The 13,423-nt window shown below is 41.4% G+C and overlaps 1 protein-coding gene across 1 annotated transcript in view; it reads left to right on the top strand.

Moving 5' to 3' along the window:
* Positions 1 to 13,423, top strand: part of LOC130169558 (metal transporter CNNM4) — a 49,977-nt gene that overhangs the window by 31,243 nt on the left and 5,311 nt on the right. The window contains exons 5-7 of the mRNA XM_056376411.1: positions 3,342 to 3,438; positions 12,265 to 12,443; positions 13,231 to 13,423. The exon at positions 13,231 to 13,423 is cut by the window's right edge and continues 5,311 nt beyond it. Of these exons, the coding sequence (XP_056232386.1) occupies positions 3,342 to 3,438; positions 12,265 to 12,443; positions 13,231 to 13,423 (469 nt within the window). The remainder of the gene's footprint in view (positions 1 to 3,341; positions 3,439 to 12,264; positions 12,444 to 13,230) is intronic.

The following is a 13,423-nucleotide window of genomic DNA, read 5'->3' as shown; positions in this document are numbered from 1 at the left end:
CAAATCTGCTCATACACTTTAAGTGGCAGAAAGCTGGCGGCAGAGCTGAAGAGGTTTAACCTTTGCATTAAGGGTCAAATGAAGAAGTCACGCTGCCGTAAACCCTGAATACTTGGGGGGCAACACTGGAGAAATACAGGAAAAATCAGAGGCTAAAGTATTATTGTGTCCCGTTCCAGTAAAGCAGAAATGTCAGGAAAGGTTTGCAGACTACATCCACTCTTCTCTCGGCAGCGAGTCGTCCTTGAGCGAGGCCTCTGATTACTCAGCAGCCGAAGGTGGAAGCCTGCGGTTGTACTGGGCAGGTGTGAAATTGTGTAACTGAATGAATTTGAACGAGTGCGTCGCAGCAAAGACATTCATGCCCAGAGAAGTTACCTGTCAAAATAAAGACAGAAAATAAGTATCTGTACACACACACACACACACACACACACACACACACACACACACACACACACACACAGGGAGTTGGAGCTGTAGAAGGATGGATCGACCGTCCTCATTAGGGAAAGACGCTTTCACTTTCTGCACAAACAGCTGAAACATCAAAGCGTGTTCATGAAACACAAAGGAAACCAGAAAGCAGAGATGATGAGAGTATGTGTGTATGTGTATGTTACATGCTAATGTTAGTAGGGACAGTGAACTCACTACAAGCCTAAAGGTATGACAGTGCACATTTTCTTTTACCTGGGCAAACAACAGTATGAGCACCAGGAAGGGCAAATACTTGTGATGCAACAGCGACTTTACATCAACAGTTAAACAAGGCGCTTAAAGTCGTCCAAAATTAGACATTTTTTCACCGTGCATGGCGAGTGTCTTTAATTATGAGCGTGCTCCGAATGCTGCTAAATCTAGAGGCACTGGAGCTGAACTTACTCAAAAGCAGCTCCTCTGATAGCTGCTCGTTTTTTACGTTGTTCACCATCTGTGTGTAGTCGAGAGCGCGGTATGAATGTGTGTGTGAATGGGTGATTGTGGCTTCCATATAAGTACAGTTCATTTATCTTTTACCATATAATGAATGAATGAGGGTTTCTGCAAGTTCATCTCTGGGACCTACAGCGCTGAATTATGTCACTAATCGCTTACAACCGTTGTGGTTAAACCTCTGCTTTAAAAAAGCACACACACCTTGAACCAGGCTCTCAGAAATGATTCAACCGCTCTCTAACCTTCCCTTCTTTCTGAAAGTCAAACCTAGCAGTGGTCTAAAAATGATATCAGGGAAACAAGGATTAATTCTCGTCAGAAAATGAGCCATTTCTGAGCTTTAATAGTGGCTGCAGTTTTCAGATTAATGCCGCCGCGGCGTGGACGAGTGCAGCTCCGATTGGGGCTGACATCAGTTGCTGAGCCGCGGGGAGACGTTGTGAACTTAATTCAGCACAGCGTTTGTGATGGGAGCAGCCCACTTGGTAACTCCAGTGACAGATCCTCCCCTCCCCCTCCCCCTCCTGTAATATCCAAGCCAGGTTTCTAAATTGGCATGCACCCTAAAATAGCATGAGGGATGGTTACATCAGATCGTTTATGTTTGTAAATGTTTGCTCTCTGTCCGTTCCTTCCAGGAGGCCTTAAAGAGAAATATACGCACAGCGTTGATCTCTTAATGTGAAATGTAATGATCTGACCTTGTTTATTAATGATCTGTGAGTTTGAATTCATAAACTTCTGCCTGACGGTTTCACATGCAGTTGAGTCAAACAATTAAAAACTTTTTAGCCTCAAAAATTCTTAAAAACTTTCTACAAAATCCTGTAAGAAGTTTCATGTTAGGACGGGACTGTACTGATGCTGAAATGTTAAATTAAGACGTGGTGGATTTGATGAAAAATGAAATGTTGTTGGTGTTTTATGTACATATCCCTGCAGCCCATCCTATCAGTCGCTTCATGCTCCGCACACGTCAAACTTCTGCAGTCACTGTCAGATGCGGCGAGCTCTCCGCGCCATCTTGTTTGCCCTTTTCTTTTTTTGTCTCCCTTTTATTTCACCACCTGTTCGGCTCCCATCAGCCCCGGGGGGGGATGGGAGTATGGAGGGACAGAGGGATGGAGGGAAGGAGGGATGACAGTGTGGATTAACTGTGCTGTGTTGTTGCTGCAGTTCACACATTCCAGCGGGCCGACTCGGGCCAACTCTCTGAACCAACACAGAGGCCTCCTTCACCCTCTTGCCCCCCCCCCCCCCCCCCCCCCGTCCTCTCATCCCTCCATCTCCCGCTCTGTGTCCCTAATTCATCCATCTCTCTGCTGCACAACCTTGGTTTTCAATTTAACCTCTGCCTCACTCATCTCCTCATTTGTCATCACATTGTTGATCCGCAGTGTCTTCCCTTTTCAAACTTGTAAATCTTGAATTGTTGAGTACTCACGAGTGTGTAACAAAGTCCAAAATAAACATGTTTCCTCCCACTAATGATGCAAGGCCTCTCCAGCAAATACTCTCTCGCCTTATTTAGAACTGAGAGTCTGACGCCCTCTAGAGGCCAAGCAGTGTGATTTCATGAAAAACTGAAAGTCAGGGTTACAAGGCTTTTATCAGTCTTTGTCTAACAATTAGAGATCATCTAGTCCAGTCGATTAGCTGATGATGATTAACAGAAAATTCATCTGCAGCTATTTTGATAATCAAATAATTGTTTAATTTGTCATTTTATAAAGAATAATTATCAAACATTTACTATTTCCAGAGCCTCAAATGTCTTTTCTTTGTTTTTAAACTTGTCAGAATAAGACATTAGAAGACACACAAATTTTAACAGGCATTTAATGACAAAAAAAAAAAACAGCAGATTAATTAAAGGTGAAAATATTAAATTATTAGTTGCAGGCAGCTGTTAGGATGGAGGTGAGGATGAGATGTGATATCACTCCACAGTTTAGCTGATAATCTGTCTGATAAGAGGGATTCATTCACATGACTTTGAGTGGGAATTTTTTTGTGTCACATGATGTTTTAGTGACTTTCTGTCCTCAGAAGAAAACAGCCCAGAGGACACACTGAACAGAAAGGTCAACTTTAGAGTAAATATAAAGCACAAAACATCCATTCGTTGATCTGATTATAGTTAGCAATTAAATCATATTCTGAAAGTGTTCTGTAGGAACGAAACAGCTGGTAAATTATTAGTATTAGTATAAGGATTTTTCAGACTTTTCTTACCACCACATTTTCTCCCTCTAAGTGATTTAAATGGCTTCTGGTGCTACTGAGACAGACATGACGAGTTTCAATGTGCAGAATAAAATCCCTCCTGTGATGTTGTCGTTACTGCTCCAGTTGTAATTTGCTTCTGCATCATCCATGTTTGTTTGTGTCGTTTCTGTCAGGGCCGGGTGGAAGTGGAGGCCGGTAACGAGAACATGAAGTTTGAGACCGGGCCTTTCTCTTTCTACGGTGTCATGGCGCTCAGTGCTCCCACATTGGGTGAGTCCAGAACCTCCATCTCCTCTCCTCTGTTATTTTACAATGCACTATTAATTAATGTGCTAGGGTTAAATTAGTGTTTGCAGTGTAATGTCCCACGTTTAAATGCTTCTTCTGCCACCTAGTGGCAAAATGTCATATAGCTATGACAGCTTTCTAAGATTGTAATTAAATTAAATTTCTAGTAAACAGTTTTTATACATACAGCTTTTTTAGGAACATTAGTAAACCAGTTACAGTTAATTATAATGAATGAATAATGTAGAATAAGTTAAGAAAATCACATTACAGCACACCAAAAAGGAAAAGAATTCAAGTAATAAGCAATAAGCATCACAGTTTGTGACTCCACTCTCATATGATTTGAACTGTATATTATTTTACTGAAATTCAAAGTCCATTAGACCAAGATATCAGCTGCAGTATGAGATAACAGTATGTGTACTTATAATAAATGTGGACAGTGAGGCAGTTTCATTAACATGACTTTAACGTTTTCATTTAGCAGTCCTTAAAGTCATCATACATCATGTTGGCTAGCATGTATTACTTTGCCGCACCTCATGAAAAATTAAGTACACTTTAGTTTACACTGTTTAAATTTCAGTTTACCACTGTGGCTGCCACTCATCAATATATAATTGAGCCACACCCACATACAGCTGATCTCAGGAGACCACTACAGTTTCTGTGCAAAGTAAAACTGATCATTTTGATCAATAACTGTGACCGTTTTGAATGTGGATAATAAATTATCAGTCTTCAGTTGTATCACAGCTGAACGAGACCGACATGTTACACATAAAACCATGTGTGGAATTTGCTTGTTAAACAGCGACTCCACCGCTCCACATGGCTGAGCGTCGGCAGTAATTTATTTACCTTTTTACACACACACACACACACACACACACACACTGTGTGGTTCAGATATTTTCATGTAATCCACAGCTCTGGCTCTTGAACACTCGGAGCAGCGAGTGGGTCGACTTCTGAAATCTGAAAACCAGTTTTTCTTTAATTGACAACATGCACAACATCATGTGACACACGCTCATCTGGTAAACCGCTGGTAAACACGGGGCAGCTGTTTCCATGCAGCTTAAAGCAAATAGCTGGGATTTATTTATTTTTGAATAAAGTTTAACTCAGGCACAAACTTCTCTAACATGAACCTTTTAAGAAGAGCAAGGTTTGTTGGTTTGGGTTCACTGAGGACATGGGGAGGGCTCATGTGCTGGAAGGGGGAGGTGGAATGCATTACTGGTTTCTGAAATCTCTTCTGCTGATGACCTTTGAACTCCTGCCCTCCCTCCCTCCCTCTCTGGCTCTCTCGCTCTCACACACACACATACACACACACACACACACACACGCTTTCTCTTCCTTAGATATAAAAGTCATTCTTTTTTTCCCTTCTGCCAGATTTGCTCAGTTTAGCGTCGTCCTGTGTCTCTGTTGTTGACTTCCATCTGTTCGCTTGTCTCTCTGCTGTCCATGTCAGTTCAGTCTTTACATTCACGTCTCTGTCGAGCTCTGTTTCTCTCTTTTCTCTTACGCTGGGATCAGGCCACACGAGATCAGGCCGATAGAGGCCTGATGTGACAGATGTGGGGCGGTGGGACATGACAGTGTGGTTCATCATGTGCGGCGGAGGTCTTCAGTCGTCCAGAGTGGACCCAGTCAGAAACAAACCTGACCTGCACGACCTTATTAGACCAGGGTTAGGGTTAGATCTGAAGTGCGGTCATCCCGAACACACTCGAATAGAGAGCTAACATCAAGCAGCTGAGGTGAAGAAGAAGAAGAAGTCATAGAAACAAACTTCAGTAAATTAATTTTCAATAATTAAAAGCCTCCTGCACCAGCAATAAAACTCTCTGCACTCAACTGGGTGAAGATGATTACGACGATGTCAGGAGATCAGAGCAGAGCCAGGACTCAGATCCACTCAGGTATTAGACACACCGTCACACGGACCAGAGACCTGACCAAGACCAGTTTAGACTGTAGGTGGTGACTTGGACCCAGTCCGATCACGTTTGACTCTGAAGTTCCTCCGAACCGAGTGGACTCATGAAGACTTCTTCTCCGTAGTGTGTCCATTCTAGATCAGTACGTCTCATGAGGCCCGGATGGAAACACCAGCATCTGTGACTCTGACCAAAAGGATGGATGTCAACACTCGGCCCTTTATGTGGTGCAGACAAGCAGCCGTCAAGTACCAGGAGCTTGTATTGAATGTGTGGTCAGATTTGTTTGATCATACTGATTTAAATCTTACATTTTCCTGCCACTATTTATGTTTAACATTTAACCTTTAAGAAGTTTTGATGTTTTATAAAATAAAAATGTGTGTTTTTTTTGGTAGTTCAGGTGCAGAAACTCAGGTATTTTATTGGCACTGATGCAGGAAAATTTGATATAATACCCGAATGATGGTGATTAATAGGAGCATGAGAGCTCATTAGTGCATACATTTAAGTGGAAAAGAGAAAGCGGCCTCTCCTGTAGATCATGAAAAATCCAAAGCAATGACTGGTTGGAGTTCAGTGTGTGTGTTAATATCCCCCAGGCAGGTGATAGCAGCAGGTTATGTCACCACAAACAGCTAATCTGACACTGTGACCACCTGGAGGAGAAGGATGTAAATGTTGTCCGGTCCCAGCGTCACTCTTTCCTTTCTTTCAAGTCTCTGTTTCATCTTAACGCTCAGCAGCTCACTCTTTAAGGTGCTTCATCTAAAGAGAGAGAGACAGAGATGTGTGAAGCATAATTTTGTCATCTTCTCAAGGTTCCTTTCTTCCCATCAGCGTCAGCCTCATTCACACATTTTCATCCAACAGCTCAGTAACGAAAACAACCTGAAAACTTCAGTTCGCTTTCAGGCAGTTGAATGTGACGTGATGGTGCTGCAGCGGGGCAGAATTTCTCCATGGTTTTGCATGTCTACGCCCAAGTCTGGAAGCAGATCTGTCTCCCACTGTCTCCCACTGTCTCACTGACTCTCCCTCCCTCCATCCCTCCCTCCCTCCCCGTCACCCCCCTCCTCCCCTTTGTCCCATCGATCAACTTCTCCCTCCCTTCCTTCTCTCCTCTCAGTGGCTGCTCCTCGTCCTCGCCACCTCTCCTTTAAGAGGTTTTCTCTGTTCTCTCGGTTGCCAGGTAAACTCCGGCATGTCTGGGTCCTTTAACACCGAGGACGGGTTGGGTTGGGTTGGGTTGGGTTGGGTTGGGGTAGGTGGGCGGGTTTGGGCGTTAGTGGGTGGGCCTGGCTTTTGATTCACCGGGCGCGGTTTAGAAATTTTTCTCCATGTTGGCTTAGAAATCTGCTGAAGGGTAAATCGAGGCCTAACCACGGAGGGCAGAAAACTGCTCCTGCACGGCTCTCTAAGGGCAGGAACAATGAATTGTGGGGTTGCACTTCAAACCACATCTCAATCAGTGATATCCACTGGATGTCAAAATATCCATCATCATGTTACTGATTGCGTCGTGGTCAAAGGTGCAACTTGTTTGAAGGTTTCACCCAACAAAGAGAAGTGCAGCTGCATTCTTCTTCTCCACGTGATTCAGTGTAGATTTACCCTTTAAGGAAAGCAAAGAGTCACGACATGACAGCTCCTTTTTTTTTTTTTTTTTTTTTTTGGCAAATACGCTCTTTGTTCAACTGGATGACCTCATTTACACCTGGTTTTAATTAGTCGACATTTAATTTGCATGAATTTTGCATGTGTTGCAGGTGACTAAGTCCTTAACACATGAAGGTGTAGGTCAGAGTTCATGTTCGTCAGCTCAGACTCCAGTGGAAGGAAAAAGTGATGGTGATCCACTTTTGGTCAGTTTCTCCCTTTAATTTGAGCTCGACCAATTGAACGTTGCTGATATTAATGGAGGGTTTTATCTTATTACAGTGTCTGTGTTTATGTCAGAAGCAAAGAAAGAAGTTTCAGTGCTGGAATGAAAATGGTGGAGGAATTTGGTCATTACATGGTTTGTCCACATGAGGCCGCTCGCATGTTTAGTTTTCAGCTGTAAAACATCTCCCTCTGTTCAAAGTAGAGCTGAGACACTTTATCAATCGACAGAAGATAAAATGCAAAAATTCCAATAATGGATCCATCATTTAAATAATTTTTTATTTAATCAGAATTTACTTTTTTCAGCATTGAAGTGACTCTTTAGAAATAATCAGTAATGAAAACGATCGTTAGGTGCAGCCCTAGTACGTAGTATCTGGGTCAGAATAATCAAATCCTGTGTAACAAAATAATCTAATTTAGTATATCCTTATTGGAAATGTTTGTTAGATACACAAGAATAATAATAACAATAATAATAATAACAATAATGATAATAATAATGATATCGCACGTCAGAGGCCGATTTCATAGAGATATTTCAGACTGTTCTGTTGTATTGGACCAGTCTTAACTTTGCTCACAGATTAGTCTGATACAAATAAGACACCTCGGGCTGACTCATGCATAAGTTACCATGGTAACTGTCTGTGACACCTGCACTGACTAGTAGCACTCATCAACAAAAAACAGGAAATGGCTCATACTTTGTGGTTTAGTTAACATTGTTATGGAGAATGCGATGAGAAGGGAAAGACCGAGCTGTAAGATGTGGTTCCTCGGTTGGCCTTTTTTTTTTTTAATAATTCAATTTTAATTTACCCAGAATTCATTGTGCCACAGTCCAGTTTCCAGCAAGACAGTCAAGAACTGAACTGCTTTGTGCAACAGATGAATTTAGACGTCTCTCTGAAGTCTGTGCCAAAGGCGAAGTCTGTCTTTGTGAAACCAGCCCCAGATTTGGGTTTTTAAAAAAAACAAAAAAACAATCAGTTGAATTCTGAGTGTATGGATCACATTGCGCCTGCCGGAGATCTGTATCCCTATACCTACCTTACAAAGCAGGTAGATGACAACACTAAACAAACAGTGCACCGACGTATTAGCATAAGCGTGTGCAGAGTAGTACAGAGGAGACGCAGAGGCCGAAAAGACGCCGCTCATGTTGTTGCAAAAGTAAGAAGGATGATCAAAGAGCGTATCTGCCAAAATGTCAGCACAGCTCTTCAGCTGGCAGGACACATGGGGACAGTTAATGATCACGTGGCACCTCTAAGAAAAAAGGGAGAAGGATGGGACAGCATCACAAGACACCCAGATGGGACTTGTAGGCCCTCGAGGGGTTAAGCTGTCCGCTCTTTGCAGCGTCAGCTCTGGATGCATCCTAATAGCTTCAGATGGTTTCTTTCTCTCTTTGTTTTACATCCGTGTTTAGATGGAGAGAACATGAAGCTGTTGAGATGCAGCCTGGATGTGTGTTTTTTTGTTGTTTCTTTTTGGTTATTGTTGTCCTATCCTTCACTTTCGCAACATATTATAAACCCTATAGTTTTGAATAGACTCAAGGACATTAACTGCTGAAATAGACTGTAGTCTTTTAGAGCACAACAAACAGTAGCACTGCAGCCAGTATGTCTCCTCCACTTTAATCACCAGTGCCCAGTTCCAAATGTAATCCCAGTACCTGCTCAGTGTCGTAATCATCAATGAAAGTGTTTTTAAGATAACCGCTTTCCAAGGGGTAGGAGCGAGGGTTGTTGTTTGGAACTGGGTCCCATCATCCACCGTAGTCCTAAAGACACTAACTCTCCCTGCGAGCACCTGATCACAAGCTGAGCTTTGACTGATAGAAAAACCTTCACAGATTTTTTAAGTCTTGAAGATCCAGTAGGTAACTCTTCTTTAAGTTTTAACTCTCACCCAAGACACAAAAGTTACGAAAAATAAATACTTTGCTAACACTTTACTTCAAATCCGCCTATTTAGCCTTTATTGATTGGTTTATATTACACCGCGGTGTATTTATATGTGTTTATATGTATTTATCATCAACTGTAATTCCTTCTGTGGACACCCATGAGTGAAGGCAGATGTATAACCAAATAATGAGTGACAACATAGCTAAAATATAAAGGTATAACAACAACAACAGCAATAATAATATAATTATTATTATTTTTCTAATAGTATGTTTTCATAGGAAAAGTTAGAAATGTTGACAAAAACACTGCACAGTAATAAACACTTGAACTGTCCTTACAATTATATTATAGTGTATTATAAACCGTTTACTTAATGCTGATAACAATAGAAAATAGGGGAACAAAATAAAATGCACCTAAGCTTTTGTCATATACGTCTCTGAACTCAGTCCTGTGAGTTTGTTCTGTTGAAATTGAAATAGTATCAAGAAGTCAGAGGAACATGTATCTGAATATCTGTTCGTGTAATTCAACGTCACTACCACATTATTTGGTTTGAGTTGTTTAATGTGACTGAGGCTGAGGAAATGGAAAATCCTGCAACTCTACATCATGTTTTTTGCAAAGAGTAAACAAGTCTGCACTCTGAGAGAGACGTAAACAGCAAAATGCACTCTGATTTAATCATTCATATATTTAGATTTAGTTTAGACAATGGTTGTTTAATGGTTGCATTTATCTGATTTAACCTTACATGACACAAACAGGGCAGGACTAACATGAATGCTAAAAAGCTTTAAAAAAAAAAACTTGTAGCTGGAAAAACTATTCAATTAATTCAATTTTATTGTATTTGTATAGCACCAAATTATAACATGCATTATCGCAAGGCAAGACCTTACAATATTATAGCATGAAACCCAAAAGTTCCCACAATGAGCAGCACTTGGTGACAGTGGGAAGAAGAAACTCCCTTTTAGCAGGGATAAACTTCCAACTGAACCAGACTAGATAAGTACCGAGTCATAAGTTTGAAGCTGTAGATGAATGTTTAGCGGAAGGATCTTAATAAAGAAAAGTTCCCTACTGGATCTCAACAGTCTTGAATATCTAAACAATAAAGATTCTTTCATGACTAAGTGAAAATCTAACCACTAACTAAGAAAATGAGCCGTAGATATCCAGGATTAACTAGCGAGCTGAATTCCTTGAAAGTTAACGCACTTGACGTGTCCAGGTAAAACAGTTTCCTATGACTCACTGAGGCCCGCTGCTGGAAGACTCACGCCTACTGGTAATAACACAGCTGGTAACGAGCCTGCGTTTAAAGTGTGTGTGTGTGTGTGTGTGTGTGTGTGTGTGTGTGTGTGTATATATGTGTGTGTACGTGTGTGTGTGTGAGACATACATTGATGAAACTAGCATGTCACAATAAAAACTAAACAGTCTGCTGGATGAAGCTCATGAATGTTAGTCATTGTGGTTTCAGTTTGTCGGAGCAGAGGTGGAAAATAACTTGCCGGAAGTGTTTTAGACTTTGACTCAACAATAAGATGTTATTTTAATCAGAAAATGATTAGTTAATATGACTAAGAATACAGTAGTAGACCATTTGTTTCATATTTGGCGCTTTAACCCTTTCACACCCAATCGTTTCGAGACAGCATATGTATAAGGTGTCAGTTGTCTATTTTGCAGAACAGAAAAACAAATCAGCAACTCGTGGCAAACACGTACTGGTACTGGCTTTTCTGCTTTTCTCCGTTGGTGTTTGACTGTTGTTGAGACAAAGTGTGTCATGTGTCAGCTTGGGCCTTTTAAAGACCATGATTTAATGGATTAAACAAGAAAATAATTTGCAGATTAATCGATTCTTTTTGGAAAAAAAGACAAGAGTCAAATCAGACAATACAGATATTGTTCTGTTTGTCTGTATTGATGTGACATTTCATAGTAGTGACTGTCTGGGGATTTCTACATCATACTAGTGTCCTGCAGCTATTAAGTCTGCTCTCCTCTGTGGACATGTTTTCACCTGCAAATATTGGTCACAGAAGAAATAAACCAAACTCCCCACCCTGAATGAAATAAGTTTACTACAGTCTTTATGGGAATACTTGGGACAATATAAGTATTAAATATTAATATTAAATTAAATGGTTTGTAATGCAGTTGTAATAGAAATAAGGACATGAAGTTTATTAATGATAAATTAAGTGTATGTCAACCATTCTGACTTCTCCCGTGAAGACGTTATTGATGTGTTTTCCTATATTGTGATTCATTATCTGTCTATACACCTGCAGCTTAACTGCAGGAGTTACTGTTGTTGACAAACACATTAAGAAACACTCATATTGATAATATTTTGCTGGTCAAATTGTGGGTGTTAAAAGGTTAAAGTTTCGCTTCTGTTCCGCCGCTGTCAATTATACGTATCATAGTTTGCATCATGTGCTGCTCAGCGGTAAATGAAGGTACTTTAAGCTTTGTAAATATGAAAGCACTAATTGAGTCACTGCTTATTTGGAAAATTTTGTGAGTCACCGCCTTGGCGTGTGAGACAGACAGCACTTTGCTGATGTGTCCGTGAAACAAAGGGTGTGTGCAGATGGTCATGAGTTTGTGCTGTTCATGGATGATATAACTTAACTTTAACTTCTGTAACCTCCTGCCCTCTTGCTCTCACACGTTTACTTTACAACGTTTGTGTAGGTGTTACTGTTGTTATTTTGTGCATCATTCATACCTTGTGTGTCACTAATTAGTTGTGTTCATTCATTATTAACCTGCATTTGACCCTTCACTGCATCTTGTGCCCTCGAGGTGTTTCCATTGATCTGTAGTGGCATCATAGAGCCGTTAGTCCACGAATGGCTTTGAAACAGTAGAATCAAACCAACGACACAGCTTTGACTCAAGATGAAGAGTTTTATTTTGTATGTACGCAGCACAGCCTGATAGATCTTCATCACACTGCTCTGTCTCTTAGCTGCTAACAGGAGCTGTTAATAACCCTTTTCTCTGTGCGTGTGTATTTGCAGAGTTTCGTTCGCCGTCACACCTCAGTGGGTTGAACCGAACAGCGTCTCTGAGCGGAGCGGACCGGACCGAGTCTCTCTCCGTCAGCGGCAGCAACAGCCAGCTCAACAACAGCATCCCCTCGCAGCAGTACACACCCGACTTCTACGTCCGCGCCCTCACCGACCTGCAGTTTGTCAAGGTTGGTTACAACAAACATGCCCCGTCGTTTAGTATTGTATGAGCTGCTTCAGAGAGCGTTCAGACCCTTTCATTGTTTTATGCTCAATTTACTGAGTTAGATTTCGTTTTAAATGGATAAAATTGCAATTTCATTAAGCTGGGGGAAAGAAATTGTGGAGGTTGGTGGAGACATAAACACAAGTCCAAATGAATGATAATGTTGCTCCATAACTGCTGAATGTGTAAATGAGCAGCTGTCTGTTCACCATATCAACCTAAAAGGTGATATGTCAATTTTGTGTTCATAGTTTCTGCTGCCTCCAAACAGCCAAAAAAAAATCAGTTATTGGAGGTTTAAATGTTTCATATCGTATAAAGTATATTTCCATGTGTTGTTTGATTATAAAGCAGGTTCTATATTAATACTGTGAAAGTATCAAAGCCTCAGTCCACAGAGAAACACACAGCCTGTATTCAGAAACGGAGCCTTAAAACCAGCCGTTAGGACTTCTGTAACTTTGTGATGTCACAACAAACCAGTCTCCACTCTCAGTCTAACCCTAACCCACCTGGACCCATCATTAATTTTTTTTTATTATATCACTCAGAAAACAGTCATTCCTTGACCTGTTGCTACTAGAGCGCCGGAGAGAAGATGTAAATATCTTCTATATCTTCTAATGGATCAACACGTCAAATGAAACACTGTAAAAGTGTAAAATATTGGACCTTTTTAAAGGAAAATTCTACCAAAGAAAACCAGCATCAGCTTCGATCTCCTTCTCATGTCCCCCTCCCTCCCTCAGATCACACGGGCTCAGTACCAGAACGGCCTGATGGCGTCTCGTCTGGACAGCACACCTCAGTCCCCAGAGAGCGGCCACAACGTGGTCCGCCTGGATCCAACCACTCCCCCCGCCAACACCAGCATCACAGACCTGGGAGCGGACTCCACCCCGACAGAGAACGGACCGGACGAGACGACGCTGCTCCTGCTTA

This window comes from Seriola aureovittata, chromosome 5, assembly GCF_021018895.1.
Source record: "Seriola aureovittata isolate HTS-2021-v1 ecotype China chromosome 5, ASM2101889v1, whole genome shotgun sequence".
NCBI classification, from domain to species: Eukaryota; Metazoa; Chordata; class Actinopteri; order Carangiformes; family Carangidae; genus Seriola; species Seriola aureovittata.
The sequence above is the reverse complement of the archived record's forward strand: the minus strand, read 5'-3'. Positions and strand labels throughout refer to the sequence as shown.